Source organism: Macrotis lagotis, chromosome X (assembly GCF_037893015.1).
Source record: "Macrotis lagotis isolate mMagLag1 chromosome X, bilby.v1.9.chrom.fasta, whole genome shotgun sequence".
In the NCBI taxonomy this organism is placed as follows: domain Eukaryota; kingdom Metazoa; phylum Chordata; class Mammalia; order Peramelemorphia; family Peramelidae; genus Macrotis; species Macrotis lagotis.
Window position 1 is genome coordinate 560,010,024 of NC_133666.1, and position 18,641 is coordinate 560,028,664.

Consider the following 18,641-nt stretch of genomic DNA (forward strand, 5'->3'; position numbering starts at 1 on the left):
TTAAAACAGAAGTTAAAATGGAAAAAAGGAAGAAGTTATTCCCTAAATAGCACAAAATAATTAGCAGAATAGAAGAACTTGCATAATCATGCCAATAGAATAAAGGAGAGAACTGCTGAATGGGAATTCATTTATATAAAAATGAAGCACAATTTGTTAAAGAGATGGAAAATGTAATGATAATTTTGAAAAATGCATATTTTCTATCCAAGAAAAACAAATTGATCTGAAAGGCAAGATGTATGAAGACAATTTTAGGATACTGGGTCTTCCAAGTTTACTATTACAAGTTTGAAAAGCTGGATACCACAGTACAAGAAATATAAGAAAATTGCACAAAAATTCTGAAAGCAAGAGTTCATCTAAACTTTCACAGATATCTTCCTCCATCCCCCCTCACTAAAGTGCTATAAACTCTTAGATAAATTTGCTTTCCAGATAAAATCAACAAATTTAGCAAGTAATAAAAGAAATTCAAATGGAAATGAATTTAGACTATTCTATACCAACTAGAAATGACAGTTATATATTCTCTCAAAGCATTAAAAGCTCACTGTGCCATCCAATACAACACACTCTGCAAACCTGAGCATAGTCAGAAATGCAAAAAAAGGCTGTTCAGTAATAGGAATTTTAGCATTCCTAAAATAAATAATAAAATAAAACAGATTTGAACGTATTATCCTCTTTGCAAAGTAAATCAGGTAATGTAAACATATGAAAGGTAAATAAAAATCGCCCAAATAGAAAGGACAAGTTTCAATACCAAGAAAAAGAAAAACACCCGAGGAATTTGAACAGCAATGAAACAAAATAATAACGGAGTAACTATTAATAGATTTCTTTCTATAAATACATAGAAATAAAGACAAAGGTGTTGCTTAAGAGAAATGATGATACAATAACAGACTCGAAATATCATGGGCTAAAAAATCACAACTCAGATCTATACAGGTGATTTTTCCCCTAGGGCTAAATTGTAGAAAAGGCAAATTTGAAAAGAGAACTTTCAGTTGAATGATAAAGATGGAAGTCAGATTATAGGGGTCTTATTAAAAAGTTATATGGGGGCAGTTAGGTGATGCAGTGAATAGAACACCAGCCCTGGAGTCAGTGCAACCTGAGTTAAATTCAGCCTAATAATTACCTAGCTGTGTGACCTTGGGCAAGACACTTAACCCTATTGTCTTAAATAATTTTTTTTAAAAAAAAAGTTGCATGAAAAAAGTGATAGACGACTTTCTCAAGAAGTTTGGTCATGAAAGAGTAGGGAAGTATGAAGATGGAGGAGAATGTGTGATATACCTAATCAAGTCAATGGCAAACAGGAAAGGGTAAATAACTCCTATAATTTCTTTGAAAGAAGAGCTATAAAAGAATGAGTGAAAGTGATAAAGGAAGAAATTGAAACTGGAAATAAGGGGCAGTTAGGTGGTGTAGTGAATAAAGTATGGGCCCTGGAGTCAGGAGGATCTGAGTTCAAATCTGGCCTCAGACACAATTATTTCCTAGCTGCGTGACCTCTTGGGTAAGTCACTCTTAACTCCATTGCCTTAAAATAAAATAAAATTTAATTTAATTAAAAAAGGAAACTAGATAAACAAGGAGAAATTACAATACAGTATTGGGAGAAGCACCCTCATGGAGTGAGATATATTTTGTAATAGAAGATTGATACCTTACACTGGACATAAACTTCAGAGTGGGAGAGACCACTATTCTTGGAGATTGTTGTACCCTCAAAAGACTGCATTCTACCTTTAGAGAAGGGGAATAAGAGCCAATGTGGGACAACAAGCATCCAGAATATGGGAGGATGTAGAATCAGAGAGGAGAGTCCATAATAAATTGTGAGGAAAACCATGATGGATGAGGATAAGGGTTATAAATAGACATCATGATTAGGAAAAATAGGAAATTTCTTCCATGGGACAATTCTACCCACTCTAGTTCTTGTTGGAATTGATACCTCCAAGAGTGAAAAATAATAGAATAAAAACTGTAAAAATGCCTTTATACTACAGGAAAATTACAGATTTTTTTAAAAAGAAGGAACTTAAAATAGGGACTTAACAGTGGATAATGAAAAAACAATTAGGTAAGTAGGTAAAAAAAGAAACAAAAAGAAATTAGTGGCAATTGAAGCTGTAAAATCAGGGGGGAATTAAAAATGGGAGGAGGAAAGACTTGATAATATGGAAATATGACTATTAGAATAAATTAAGTAGATAAATTATAATAAAAATAATTGGAGAAGGAAACAGAGAAACAAAAGTGCAGAAAAATCAATAAATGAGGAAAAAAGTTTAAACCTACCTCATACCTTTAAATGCGAATGGATCCAATAATCTAATAAAGTGAGTGTCAAATTGGATAAGATCAAAATCCTGCAATGCTTTTGCTTGCAGGAAACACATTTAAAAGCAAAGACATACAAGAATCAAAATGAGACACCAGGACAAAATTTATTATGCATTAGGTAAATAAATAAAAACAAGAGTAGAATTCATACTGTCTAACTATACAAATTCCAAAATTCATTACATAAAGATAAACTTATTACCTTATGCTGAAAGGAGCCATAGAAAACAAACCACTATAAAATTAATGTTATATTCTCCAAATGCATGTACATTCATGTAGGGGGAAAAATGAACTGCATTACAAGAAAATAGAGGCAGTATCAAAATAATAATAGATGATTTCAATGTTTACTCAGATTTAGACAAATCTAAAAATAAATAAAATATAAAATGTAGAAGAAAAATGCTGGACAAAGTAGAACTAAAAGATATAAGGCATCTTCTAAATAGGAGTGTTGAAGAAAATATTTACTCTTCAGTACCATATGAAACAAAAATTGACTATGTATCAAGACAAAGATATTGCAGATAAATGTAAAAAGAAAGGAATAGGAAAAATATCTTTATAGACTATAAAGTACTAAGCAATTCAGAGTGGAAAAACAGAAGACAGTGATTCAAATGGAGACTTTACAATGAAATGTTAAATAATAAAAAAATTTAAGAGTACATCATAGCAATAATGAATAAGCTTAAAAATGGAATGTTGAAACAGTATATAAAAATTTATGGGATGCAGTTAATGGAGTCCTAAGGGAGAAAATAGTAAAAATGCAAAAGAGAAAAGGAGAGGAATTATTAAATGAAAATGCATTTTAAAATAGTCAACAAACAAACCTAACTAAGTATTTAAAAGGTGACATTGAAAATTAGAGGAGAAATAGATAAACTGGAAACCAAAAATATTGCAGAAATGGTAAATTAAAAGATGGTTTTTTGCAAAGACTAATAAAATTGATAACATTTTAGTCATTCCAATTAAAAAGAAGAAGGAATAAGGTAAAATTAAGAAAACAGCAGTTAGGGGCAGTTAGGTGGTAGAGCACCAGCCCTGGAGTCAGGAGTACCTGGGTTCAGATCTGGTCTTAGACACTTAATAATTACCTAGCTGTGTGGCCTTGGGCAAGCCACTTAACCCCATTTGCCTTGCAAAAAAAAAAAAACCCTAAAAAAAAAGAAAATAGCAGTTAGGCAAGTCAAATTAGAACCAGAAGAAAAAATAATTATCATAACTATTCAAAATATATGATAACATAATTGAATATACAAAAGAAATATAAGGATACCTTAAAATACATTAAATATCCCAAAGAACTGAAGATTCAAAAGGAATCTGAAATGATCTAATTTTGGAATATGAAATAAAACTAGCTATAAAATAATTATGAAGTCAGATGAGGATTTAGAGGAGGGAACTACTGGTGCTGATGGATTAACAAGAAAATTCTAGAAAAACATTTAAAGAATGATTACTACAGAAAATATTTTCAGTAATTAAAAGAACAACAACATAAACAGCCTAACTCCTTTGATAGGAAAATATAACACTAATACCTCAATTATGGAAGAACAAAAATAAAAGAACTATGAAATACCACCATTGTTAGCACAAAATATTTTTTAAAAAATAATACTATCATACCACAGAAATTCATTCAACAAATCATTATGACTAGGCAGATTTGTATCAGGATTGCTCAGCTTTAGGAACAAACTATCATGTTTGACACATGATAGACAATAAATATATGTTTACTTAAATTAAAACTTGATTCTCTTTAAAATCTTTAAAGAACTGACATAAAGAAGCTTAATGAATGCATAAAAGTATCTAAAACTAAAAGAGGTATCATAAGAAATTAAAATATTTTTTCCAATAAATATGGGAGTAAAGCAAGGATGCCAATTTTCCCCACAAATATTTAACATAGTACTTGCAAGGCTAAGCAATAAGACAAAATAAAGGAAATAAAGGCAAAAAAAAAAGATAAAATTCACCCTCTTTGAGGATATAATGGTTTACTTGGAATCAGAATATAGGGAATATTAGGGAATCAGAAAAATTAAATAAATGAGATAATACCTTCAGCAAAGTGACAGACTATAAAATGAACCAACAAAAATGGACTGCATTTCTATATAATAATAAAGTCTAAGGAGCAATATTAGGAAGGCAAATAATATTCCAAATGAATATAAAATATACAAAGTATTTGGGAATTCATCTACTGGAACACACAATATATAGATTGATTTATAAGGTGCTCTTTAAAGAAGAAAGAACAAAAATAACTGGAGGAATGTTTGCTTCTCATGGATGGGCTGTGTGAATATAAATGACAATTCTTATATGGTTAATTTTCAGTTTTAATGCTGTACTAATAAAATTTTCAAATGAATGATTAATAGAATTAGATAAATTAATATCAGAATTTGTTTAGATTTCCAGAAAATAATGCTTCTAAAATTCAAAATATTGTAAAGCAGCAGTTTTCAAAACCATTTGACATTGGTTAAGAAATAGAAAAGTAGAAATGTAAACATGAATATAAAAATTACTCAAGATCTCCCCCTTTGATAGAAACTAGTGAGAAAACTGGAAAATATTCTGCCTGAAATTAAATTTAGGCCAACATCTTATACCATATTCCACAATAAATTACAAATACAGGTAGAGAATGCAATTTGGGGATTATGCAAAAATGTGCATACTCTTTGTCCTTAGGATTCTACAAGTAAGCATATAACCCAAGGTGATAATTGGGAAATAGTTTACTTTTATATGTGCTTTACAAGTACTTTATGAATAACATCTCATTTTATCTTTACAATATTCCTGGAAGGCAGGTGCTATTATTTTCCTCATTTTACAGGGGAGGAGAATGAGTCACACAAAAAGATAAATGACTTTCTCAAGGTCGCACAGCTAATGAGGCTCAGGTTTTCCTGACTTTATAATATAAAAAAGGATTGTTTATTATACGTGATAGCTTTCTGAGAGGTATTATGGGGAGGGCTACTAGGGGATAGTTAGGTCGCATAAAAAGAAAACATACCAATGACTATTTTTTTAAAAAACTTTATTTTGAAAAGAGTCCTAGACTTTATCAGTTATCATGCTGCCAAATTTATCCTTGAAATAAAAAAAGCTTTAGACCTATGTTTTATAAACCCATCTGCAATTATATTTGAATCTCTATATCACTGTCTTTGATACTAAAATATTTATTATTTAAAAAAATCTTTGCAGATTTTTTTCTCCTTGTTGATACAAAAGCTGCTTACATCTTTCGTTCTCAAGTCAGCTTGTCAGGTTGATCAGACCAGGATTAACCCCTTCCACATGACAACTCTTCAAATATTTAAAGGCATTAAATGATGTTTCATTCCCTTCCTCCTCCTAATTCTTTGCTTCTTTATGACAATACAATTAGTTCCTTCAGAATTTGTATTTGGCATATTGTAGAAGGACCCTACCATCTTCCTCCTTTTCTTGGATGCTGTCCAGTTAGTGATTTTTCTTTTTAAAATTCATCCACCAATGCTTGACATGGTTAAAAATGTATAACCTATATGTATAACCTATATGCCAAGGATGGAAGGAGAAAAATGTGAAACTCAAAATCTTACCAAAAAAATGAATGTTGAAAACTATCTTTGCATGTAGTTGAAATAATTTTATGACTAATAAAATAAAATAAAATGCAGCCACCAGAACTGTTATATATATATATATGTATGTATATATATATATATATATATATATATATATATATTTATGTATGTATGTATGTATGTATGTCTTAACTAAGATGGGACACTTCCTTTACTCTTTCACAATTAATCTTTATACAAATAAAGTACATATTAGCTTTTATGACTATCATATCATATTGATGACTCATTTTGATCCTGACCTCCCCAAACCTTTTTTTAAATCACATACAAGTACTTACCTTTATCATCTGTTACTTCAGTTGTTTCATGATCCTATTATAGGTACTCCCCTCAGCAGCGCAAATTTTAATTAGTTCATGTGTTCTCATCTGGTGTTGTTTTTTGGTTTTTGAGGCATTGTGGTATAATAACTATTTATTTGAATAGGATTTGAAGATAGGAAGACCTAGAGTGGAATACTACTTTAGATAGCTATATGACCCTGGATCAGTCACTTAATATCACTGAACCTTGATTTTTACATCTGTAAAATAAAGGTAATACAGGATTATTGTGAGAATTAAGGTAATATTAAGTTATATATGTCATCTAGTAATATTTTTTAAATTATCAATAGAGAAATTAGCAAATGTTCTGATAAACCTTCCTAAAGTTTAATTGTTTTATGGAAAGTATTGAAGTAGTTTAGTATTTGTTATTCCTTTCTCTGTGACATATTATTTATCAAAAATTTATAGCTTCAAGATCATAGGTTTAGAGTAAGCAATAATTTTAGAAAGTTCCACTCATTTTCCAAATGAGGAACCTAAGACCAAATGATTTATTTTCACCAAGAAAACACAAGTATCTAACAGTGGTACTGTTATTTTTTAAAACAGTGATTTGTCAAATCTCATTTTGAAAATCTCTATGGATGCTGATTCTGACATCAAAACCATCAGCTATATCTCTCAGTTTTATGTTTATACACTATTTTGATATGTATGCCAATGAACAGAACAAATTCATTGACATGAGAAAAATAACCTACATTTCTTTACTCAAATGGGCTTTGTAATAATCAGAAATATAATCCAATAGTTGACAGGAAAGTTAAACTATTTGAAAAATAAGACTGCAAAGAACTATCAAATTTCTGTGTAAATAATTTGCATAAAATGTTTTTTAAATCAAAATATAAATTATTAAATATTTACATATAATAAAGTTGTCCTAGTTTTGACCATAAGAAATTACTCTTTTCTTTTTATTACTCCTCAGTTCCTATTACTCTAACTCTAGTGTTGTGAGCTGGGGCTCATTAAAAAGTTTTGTGGAAACTTGCTTTATCTCTAACTTACCTGTGTCCTAGCACTGTTGGCCTCCTTGATTTCTTGCTTTCTTGTTGAAAAGGACACTAGGTGTAAGCCTAAGTAACTTTGTCATGTGGTCATCAATATTTGTAATAAGCCTATGTCCCTAACTTTCTAGGGGCTATTCTAATATTATTTTGGAAACAGTCTCTCTTAATTTATTTATAATTTTTCTCTTGAGTTCTTCAATAAAAATGGAAAAAACAAAATCAAAATCACAACACTGCCAAGTACATGCTAAAACTGTTCAAAAACCTTCAATTTTTGATATGGTGAAATGTGTACATATGTGCAAAAAAAGTGGAATTAGCCTTATTGCCTGTTTTATATTTTTCCTTTTGAATCTCAATTGTGTTTTCCCTTTTGATCCTCTCTTCTTTACCATTAACACTATCACATGCTGACATGTAATTATAGTCTTCTTTTTTTAGGGGGAGAAAGTACTTAAGGTTTCTTATTACCTTTTTCATTATACTATTTTCATAATACTGCAATATGTACAGAATGCTTTAAATATGTTAAATAATTCGATCGTCTTTTATTTTAAATATCATGATGACATTTTAAAACTTATAGAATTTAGTGAATCTAATAAAACATATGCAACAATTTCCTAACCATTATGTGTTTGTGTTTCTTCACTTACAGAATAGGTACACTGCCAGTTTTCTATTTAATACCATGGCATGAAAATATGGCATGTTTATTAAAAACAGAAAATTAAACTTTTAAGTTTGCATATTTTAAAGAAAGTATGAAAACAATTTTCTTAAACCTATTTACTATTAATTGAAGGAAAGATATGTAAAGAGGTAATATAAAATTATAATGGAGTACTTAACATTTTTAAACTGTTCTCTAGTATTATTTTATAAACATAGCTTTCTTAATATCTTAATATTTTGACTAAAGAAACTGCCTGTATTTGTTTTTTAATTATTTAAAATTAATTTTAATACCATTTTTATACACATGCCCTTCATAATATTACTACAGCTGATCTCACTTCTCACCTACAATTGGCACCACCTCTGACCAAGTTATTAATGAATTGTTATCCATTCTTACCAAGCTAACACTTTGATTCAGTTCAGTCTTGTTGCAGTGCTAACTGCCCTGCCTATCTCAGTAATCCTTGACCAATTCATTTCCCTCTCCTTACCAGACCAGTTTATGATATTGTTTTTATGCACCAACCTTGTGAAAAGTTTTGACAGAAACTACTGATATTGGTGAAAGTCACCATTTAATCATCATATTTTAACGCTTTTTATTTCCTCTTTCCCTTTTAAATTACCATGTTGATCTTAATTAAGTTAAAAGAAATATTTTTGACAAATTTTTAAAGTATAATAAAAGTCTTCTTAAATGTTCACTTTAAGTTTTAAAATTAGCTAAAATAATTGCAATGTAGAAAAAAATATTTTCATTCCATTTATCCAATTTCTAATAGTATAATTCTAAAAATATCATTAGTTTTATTTTTACTTATCTTTAGTTTACTTTCACTGTATATATATATGACTGAAATAATTTATAGTTAATAATGTAATTCTTATAATACTACTTTTGAATTTTATTATGTACAGGCTTTTGTTGGAAATATGATTTAATTTCAAATCTATATGAATTTGTACCTGTGTACAATAACAAGCCGTACTATAGTGGGATCCTACTATATGTTGTTCTAAGCCCAAATCTGCTATTATTAGTACTGTAAACAGTGTAACTAGTGTAATATTGACACTAAAAAACTTTCAGCATGTGACTTTTAACAAAGATTAAGTTCTGGATTTGGTTTTATGTGTAACCAAACAGACCTCTTTATATGAAAAGTGGCACACCAATGACATATGATAATCTTATCAGAATACCCTTTACTTGATATGCTATAGTGTATGAAAAAGGTGGCACATAAATTGACTAGTTTTATTTATTTATTTATTTGTTCATTTATTTATTTTAGTGCAAATCACATAGCCATGACTTCATGCATAAACATGACTTTCAGAACTAGTCAGGTCCTCTGAAAGGCCATGTTGTTTTTTCATAACCATAATTGATTCTTTAAGTAGACCTTTCTGATTTCATTGATATATTCTGACTATGCCAAATGATTTTTGATAACTTTGTTGCTATGCTGATTACACTACTTTAGCAACTTGGAAAATAATGCATATGTAGCTCTTTTCCTGCCCAGCCCACTTTTGAAAGATGCTAGGGAAAGGACTGTGCTATCCCTGAACTCTTTGAAATACTGTAGAAAATGATTCATAAAACTTGAGTTCATGTGTAAATACTAGATCAGTTATTGTCCTTTATTGTGCCTAAACATAATAAGCAACTTCTAGTGCCTTCAATCAAATTTTCTGATATTTAGTTGAAGGCAGAACATGAATCATTATGTACTCTTCAGAAGCTAAAGGTTGCTCAAAAATGTTGAAAAAAATAGTAGCTCCTTCTTTATGTTCTCCATAACTTTTAACAGTGACTTTTCTCAAAATCAGTTTGATGCATCATAACTTAATAAAGAGAAGAAGAGCTAAAGGTCAACTGAGCTGCTTTTTGACTAACATTACAGGAATTGTGAAGCAGCAGATAGACAGCCATATCACAGATCCAGATCAACAGAACAACGGCCTGTCCTAGAGCGGACCACCTCCCGCTCCAGATCCACTGAACGTCCTGACACAAACCTCATGAGGTCGATGCCTTCATTAATGACTGGAAGATCTGCCCCTCCTTCACCTGCCTTATCGAGGTGAAAGACAAATCAATCAGACTAACTTCCCTTTTGCCCCTTCAACACACCATTTTATTTTCCCAGTGGCTAATTGGTATCTCTTATCATCTTTGGCTGATCACTAGTAGCAATAGATACTAACCTTTTCAGTGTAAACACACTATTTATATTCAGTGGATATAATAGTGTGTAGCTACCATTGTAATTTGTTTATTAACTGTTTGACTACATTTGTTTTGTGATTTCTCATTTATCAGGAGTCCTGGGTTATTTCCCACATAAAGCATATCATAACCATCATGTTCTTCTCCTACAGAATGAGAAATTGTTTGTGTCCATTAGACATCGCTTATGGAAATGTCATCATAATAACATCAAAATGAAGCTATTTTTCAAAATGTTTTATGCTGATATTAATTTTATGTATTAACTATTAACTTTTCTGACTACATTTCAAATTGTTCATGGTTTATTCTAAGTTCCTGAATTATTTTACAAATGAAATCTATTTCACATGAGCTGGCATATTTGTTTGGACCAAAAAAGGAAAGTTAGAGTAGATTGGAGTCAGGTAGGAAGAAAAATAAAACATCACCACATTTCTGAGCTACAGAATTCTCTTTCTGCTTTCATCTAGTTTGGATGTTAATTTTTAATAGTAATTCCATTAACTTTGCTGTACTAGTTTGTATGCATGTGAGTGTGTATGTATGTATACATATCCGCACACAACTATATTATTAACATCTTTTAGTATTTAGATATTGGTCATTTTTTTTCTTTTAGATAGTGTTTTATTTTTAATTAACAGCTAAAGCTCTTTAAATTATCATTAATCAATGTATCATTATACCAAATTCATTTAAGAACCTTACATTTATTTAGTACGGAGTATTCATACTATGTCTTTTTTTCAATATATGTTGTAGGTCTCATCCTCGTACTGGGTCTGTCCAAACAAGCCCATCAAGTACTCCAGTGGCAGGACGCAGGGGACGACAGCTCCCACAGCTCCCGCCAAAGGGGACCTTGGAGAGAAGTAAGTTTTATTGCAAACTATGTCATTTAGGAAATGCCATTGGATTCTAAGGTGAATAAAGAATTTCTTTACACTTTTGCCTTAATATTCAACTGTTATTATTTATATTTGTACTAGTATGTAATTTATTATTGTGGCAAAAATATTTTCATTTACATAAATGAAAATTTACATTGACATAAATTTTCCTATTTAGATCATTTGAAAGTTTTAAATACATCAAAAGTAAGAAAAAGACAAACATGATTAATATTCTTAAAGGATAAGTTGAATGGTAGTTTTGTATTATAAATAAATTTGAATGCTTGTTGTTAGCGTGAAGAAGTAACTAGTCAAATCAATTTTCATACAACTGCAAAGGATGGTTAACTGATGCACAACTATGGTGATCCTCAAAACTGGAGTATCAGAAAAAGGTAATAATAACATAAGAATAAAAATGCATGTTGTACTGATAATTTATTACTTTCTTAGTTTGGCATAAGAACAACTATTTATATACATGATACCCACACATAAATTTTTTACTAAAAGACATATTTGGAAATAGAATATAATAATAAAGATCTTTACTCATTTATTTTGTTAATTTGGGAATCTTCATTTGGTTAGTATATGTGACTTACAAAATATATTGAAATGCCCATAAACTTATTTTCCTTTTGAGAAGATGCATATTGTGCCAATATATATTTTTTCTGTTGTTTTTAACCCCTGTGCTTTGGTTACCTTTTTTTGTTTTGTTTTTGTTTTATTTTCCTAGACAATGGAGACAAGGAGATAGAACCTTATGAAGGTCTGTACATAAAAGAGGGTTTGTTTTATGCTGAAAGCCTTTTTTGGGGGGCTGTGTAAGCAAAAATAAACCCAACTGCAATTGATGTTCCTTCATCATATGGACTTTTATTAGTTTAGTAAAATTATTTTATAGCATATGGTCAAGTATTTTTCACTTTTATTAATACCAACAGAATAAAATGTCTTTTCTCTAATAAATTTCATTTTTAAACAGTTCCATCCTTAGAATAAGACTTTAATCAAAGATATCAATTGCAGTCTGTGTTTATGTCATTGAGACTCTATATTGATTTCAAATGTTTCTATCATCAATATTTCATTTAGTGTTTATGGTATTTTTTTTTATCAAATTTGGACATAAAAAACTTAAAATGCCCCTTTTTTAACCTTAACATATATTTTGCATCATTTTTTCCTGATACACACAGAATGTTTAGCAATATAAAAGTGCTATATTTTATGTGAATATAAAATTTATGTGAATATTTACTCTATTGTAACATGAAAAAAGATAAACTTGTTAGAAATGAGTGGAATTTATTTACATAAAATCTTATTATCTTTCTATTATACAATTCTTGGATGATAGAATAATATCTCTAGTTATAGACTTGAAGGTACCCTTATTTAAGAACATTTATCGAAAGGAGAAAAGCACGTTGCAATTGATTGGAAAGTGCTTTTAAAAGGAATAATTTTATGTAGGGAATATTTTTTTAGGATTTTCAATTTTAGGTTGATAACTTAAGTATAATCATAAATATGAGTATTTTGTATTTAAATAGTCATTTTGTATACTAGTTTACAAATTTTTTGTAATTCTGTTGTGGTTAACTGACTTTTTGTGCTTACTTCTAAGAAGATACTATGAATATGAATGTCACTGCTTTTTTTATCAGTGGTCTGATGTTACCATATGGACATTATTTTTGAACAAGAATGAGTTGTGCAGAAATGAAAGGCAGTATAATATGGCAGGATAAGTGCTATATTTGAAATTAGTGTACTAGAATTCAAATCCTCATTCTGCTACCTTTATGATCCTGGGTAATTCAGTTAAATTTTCTGCACCCCTGTTTCCTTATCTTTAAAATGAGCATAATGTACTAAATGTCTTCTTGGTCTCCTCTAGCCCTAAATCTAGGATTCAATGAGTCATCTTTTTACTATGGGCTTGAAAGTGCCATCTTAAAAGTTCATTACATGAAAATATAGAATTATAAATATATGTATATGTATATGCACACATATGTGTATCTATGTATCAATTATATATAGAGACAGACAGACACACACACACAGAGGGGGAGAGAGAGAGAGAGAGAGAGAGATCAGACAGACTCACAGAAGGAAAGGAAAGAGAGAGGAAGGGAGCAACGTGTCTTAGTAGATATGGGAATTAGGTTTGGATTTAGAAAAGTCTGAATTCAAGTCTCCCTTCTTATTCATGCTGGATATATGACTATGAGCAAGACATTTAACTCTTCAGTTTCCCAAGTTGTTCTCTAAAAAAATGTACAGAACAGTTGCTAATCTGCATTTGTAGTGTGTTTTCTCACCAAGAATACCCTACACTGATGAATCACAAGTCCAAATAGATGTATATGTGTGTGTGTGTGTGTGTGTGTGTATATATATATATATATACACACATATACATATATATGTATATACATGTGTGTGTATGTATATATAGACATAAATTTGTAATATTTCTTTCTCTCTGATGAGTACTCTTGAATTAAATTCTTACTTTGAAGCTTTTCAAATTATTTCTAAAAGGCCTTGGAAAATTCCATTTTTAATATTAATTCACACTATATTATGTCACTATTGAAATATAAGGCGTAGAAAATTAATCATATCTGTATATTTAAAAAACCAAATCATTAAAATATTCAGGATTATATTGGTATTATATTGAAAGAGTTTCTAATGATATTTTTAGGACTTTCTTTTTGCAATTAGTTAATTTTTAAAATAAACAACTAATATATAATATCAAAATTATGATTATTACAGAAATTTATTAGGTGAGTTGTAGCTAAATGGTGCAATAGATAGAGTGTCAGACCTGAAGCCGGGAAGACACATTTTCTTGAGTTCAGATCTGGCTTCAGACACTTACTAGCTCTTAGACTCTGAGCAAGTCACTTAACTTCTGTTTGCTTTATATGTGAAGTAGAGATAATAGTACTTACTTCCCAGGATTATTGTGAAGATTAAATGAGATCATTGAAAAACCTTAGTAGACTATATAGCATATAATAAATGTTATATAAATGTTAGTAATTATTTATCATCATCATCATTTTTATGTAGAACACCATTTTCTCCCTTCTGTTGCTCTGTGTGTTTGTTTGTGTGTGTGTGTGCGTGTGTGTGTGTGTGTGTGTGTGTGTGTGTGTGTGTGTGTGTGTGTAGAGAGAGATTTTCTTTGAATTGAATTCTCATATTTAGTTGTCTGCATTTGCAATTTCTTCTTACTATTTTATTATTCAGCTGTTAAATACAATTTAAACTATAATGAAGCCTCCTTGAAGAACACTTGTATTCAAAAATATACTTCCTAAAAAGAATTTTATTATCCATGTATCAGTAATATTTCTTATAGAAATAATTAATTTTAATCTAATGGAACTCCATTCTAATGTAAACATACAATTATTGGTGAAACACTATTTCATAAAGGTACTCCTAATATATTTCATACTTATAACACTTAAAGGTAAAAATAAAAAATATTTTACAATAGGAAAAATTCTTTAATGGTAAAGTATACTTTTGAGGTAAATTTTATTTATATGGATGGACCCCTGTACTCCCTAAGAGTTCTCAGTCACTTACCCTGTTATGCCCAACTGAAAAGCACCATTGTTCTGAACTTACAAATTGTAGTGTATTGATCTAATATTAGAAATAATTGGTGTTTGTTTAGATAAGTAAAACCAATCATCATTTCCAATGGGAGAAAAAGAAGGCTCTTTCATCAATGCCCTTTTCTAACTCCATTTAGGACAACAGACTAATGAACAGAAGGAAAACCTTGAAGACAATTGGTTTTTAACTATGAGCTCTGTTCTCATTGGAAGAAAAGAGCTCCTCTTCTGACCATGGGAAAGTAGGTTTCCTTTTGAGATAGTTGCAACAATCTCATCCCTAGTTTACCTACATATATCACTTTTCTGCTTTTAAAATTAGTTATTATTAGAATATGGAATTATTTGTGCTAGTTCAGAATAAATATTATTAATATAGGTCTGAATTTCAGGAAATTAATGTTCTGTGATATCCAATATTTACATATTACCTCAAAATATTCAGTGATCAATAAATAGATCATTTATTCATATTACAATTGTGTAAAGTAAATAATGCAAGTTTTATTATCTTCTTTTTACATACGAGGAAACCATGACTCAGAGAAGATAGGGAATTTGCCCATAGTAAAACAATAGTGTCAAAAGTGGAATAGGAGCCCACATCTTCGAATTCTATGTCCAGAAGTTTTTTTTTTTTTTTTTTTGCTAAACCACACTCCAAGCTAATGAAGGTTCTTTCTTGGGTCACTCTAAATTCCTTAAATTTGAATTTATATATTGTGCTTTATATTTTGAAATTTTGAAAGACCTAAGCACAGTATATTGTGATATAGTAAAATATCTAAGTTTCTTGAAGGAACTTTTTTCATTTTGTTTTTTTGTCTGGTATCTTACAATATAGTGCTTTGCATAAAGAAGGTGTTTGATAAATGTTTCTTGAATTCATGTCAGTTTCTGCAGCATCAGTACTCTCCCCATTGATATATCATGCTTGCTTTCTCTATTCCTATCCCATATCTGTCCATAACTCTTTCTCAGAGGAGTACCCAAATCATTTAAGGTTTCCTTTTGTTTATTTAGTATCTTTGGCTATTAGTTCATTATTTATCAATCTACAATTCAAGTTAAATTTAGCAAACATTTTAAAACACTCATTATGTGCCAATACAGAGACAAAATGAAATAAATAATCCCTATTCTCAAGGAATTTACAAATCATAGAGATATAGATTTCATAGATATGTGAAGGCCATTATGTAAAATATAACATAATTTCAGGAGCAAAAGAATACTAATAATCAAGTTCAAACATGGCCTTGAGTTGACAACTCTTTTTTTTTAAGATTTTGCAAGGCAATGGGGTTAAGTGGCTTGCCCAAGGCCACACAGCTAGGTAATTATTAAGTGTCTGAGACCGGATTTGAACCCAGGTACTCCTGACTCCAAGGCTGGTGCTTTATCCACTATGACACCTAGCCGCCCCAAGATGTTGACAACTCTTAAAGCATATTTTCAAACATGTTATGTTAATATTTGCTATTAACATCCTCACATAATAAAATTGTAATAACTCCTGAGTTAAAATTTATTGGAAAATTAATTTGTTAATTTATGACAATCTGACTCTAAAAGTAGGTTTGCCTTCAACGAGTAATTCACCATTAGAAAATAACACTATAGCTATAATTTAAGGTCAAACAAATTAAGACTGAATAACTTATACACAAGGGAAGCCAACTTAAAATGAATGAGTCACTCAGTAGATGTTTTTGAACTGCCTATTAGGTATTTTTTAAAAAAAATATTTAAGGCAATGGAGTTAAGTGAGTTAAGTACCCAAGGTCACACAGGTGGGCATATATTACGTGTCTGAGTTCAGATTTGAATTCAGGTCTTCCTGACTCCAGGGTTGGTGCTCTATCCACTGTATCACCTAGCTGCCCATACCTATTATGTATTAGTCTCTGTGCTTTGCTAAGTATAGGGATGCAAAGAAGGATAAAAGATAATCCCTATTCTCAAGGAGTTTACAAACTAATGGAGGCAACAGTAGAAAAACAATTATACAAAATAAAATATATTGGAAATATTTTATACAAGTATGTAAAAATATAAATTAGAGATAATCAATAGGAATATATTAACATTAAGGGAATAAGGAAAAGATTCCTACAAACAGTAGGATTTTATTTGGGATCTGAAGGAAGTGAGGAAAACTAGAAGATGGAGAAAAGGAAGGTGAAAATTCCAGGCTTCAAGGATAGCAGTGATACTGTTCAGAATTCAGTGCTAGAGTATTTTGTATGAGGAACATTAAGCTGGTCAGCATAACTAAATCACAAATTACTTGAAAGTATAGATATCAGCCAACTGGAAAGAGGAAGGTTATGAAGAGTTTAAGAAGCCAAATAGAGGATTTGATGATTAATGTTGGAGGTGATAGGGATTCACTCGAATATAGTGAATAGTCAGGTAATGTAGTCTGATGTGACAGAGAATAGACTAGAGTGAGAGGGACTTAAAACAAGTAGGCTAACCAGTGAACTATGCAGTAATTCATTGGGAGGTCCTGAGGCTTTATACATACACATATATGAGATTATGAAGATAGTCAAATTGAAAAGGCCTTGGCAACTGACTGGTTCTGGGGAATATGGGAGAATGAGGAGTTGAGGATGGTACATAAGTTCGAAGTCTAGTGACTGCGAAGATACAAGGTACCCAAACGGTAATAGGGAAATTAAGAAGAGGATAAAGGTGTACAGTAAAGAAAATGAATTTAGTACTGGTTACAGTGAGTCTAAGTTGTAGACTAATTTTGAGATCTCATCAATAATAATCACCAATAATAATAGCTATTATTACATGTCAGGCATTGTGCTAAACACTTTATAATTATTTCATTTGGTTCTTACAACAACCCTTAAAAGTAGGTACTGTTGGGGGCGGCTAGGTGGTGCAGTGGATAGAGCACTGGCCTTGGAGTCAGGAGTACCTGAGTTCAAATCCAGCCTCAGACACTTAATAATTACTTAGCCATGTGGCCTTGGGCAAGCCACTTAACCCCCTTGCCTTGCAAAAACTAAAAAAAAAAAGTAGGTACTGTTATCATTCTGTTTTATGGTAGAAGAGTAAGCAAACAGAGAAAGTAACTGGTCAAGAATTACAGAGCTAGCAAGTGTCTGAGGCAGAATTTGAATTCAGATCTTTCTGACTTAAGGCCTCACGCTGTATTTGGTGCACCACTTAGCTGTCCAATGTGCAGTTGGATATATGATACTGAATGTCAGGGAAGAGGATAGGGTTAGAAATTAATTGAACTGAAAATCATCCAAATCATCCACTGAGAGATAATTTTATCCAAAGGAGTTTTTAAGACCACTGAAAAGGAAAGGGATCATAGGACAGAAGCTGGGGAAAATGGAAGAATGGCAAACAATTACACAATCTAGATAAGATCCAGCAAAGGAGACTGAAAAGTATTGGTTGGAGAAATAGGAAGGAAAAGAAAAAAAAAAAGAACATGCTAATTATTGGTCTCAAAAAAGATTAAACAGAAATGCTTTTTAGTTTCAACTCTTGTTTCTGAAAAAATCTTTCTGTGATATAGAACAGTTTTCTGCTGCTGTTGTGTAATAAACACAATGTAATTTTTCTTTAATAGTGATTTTTCAGATTGATTGAATCAGATAAGATATCCAGATGAAATTATTTTGATGAATTGTTGATCATGTCACTGTTTTTATAAAAATAGTTTTAAATTCTCACTATTTGAGTGTTTCAGGATTCAAACTAATAAAAGTCTTTTAGAGATTTGTGATTATGTAACTTTGAGAAATATCTTAT

General features: G+C 30.5%; 1 protein-coding gene across 1 annotated transcript in view; it reads left to right on the forward strand.

The window, feature by feature from the left end:
- Positions 1–18,641, forward strand: part of RIMS2 (regulating synaptic membrane exocytosis 2) — a 790,122-nt gene that overhangs the window by 519,550 nt on the left and 251,931 nt on the right. The window contains exons 14-15 of the mRNA XM_074202114.1: positions 9,975–10,154; positions 11,066–11,175. Coding sequence (XP_074058215.1) covers positions 9,975–10,154; positions 11,066–11,175 — 290 coding nt within the window. The remainder of the gene's footprint in view (positions 1–9,974; positions 10,155–11,065; positions 11,176–18,641) is intronic.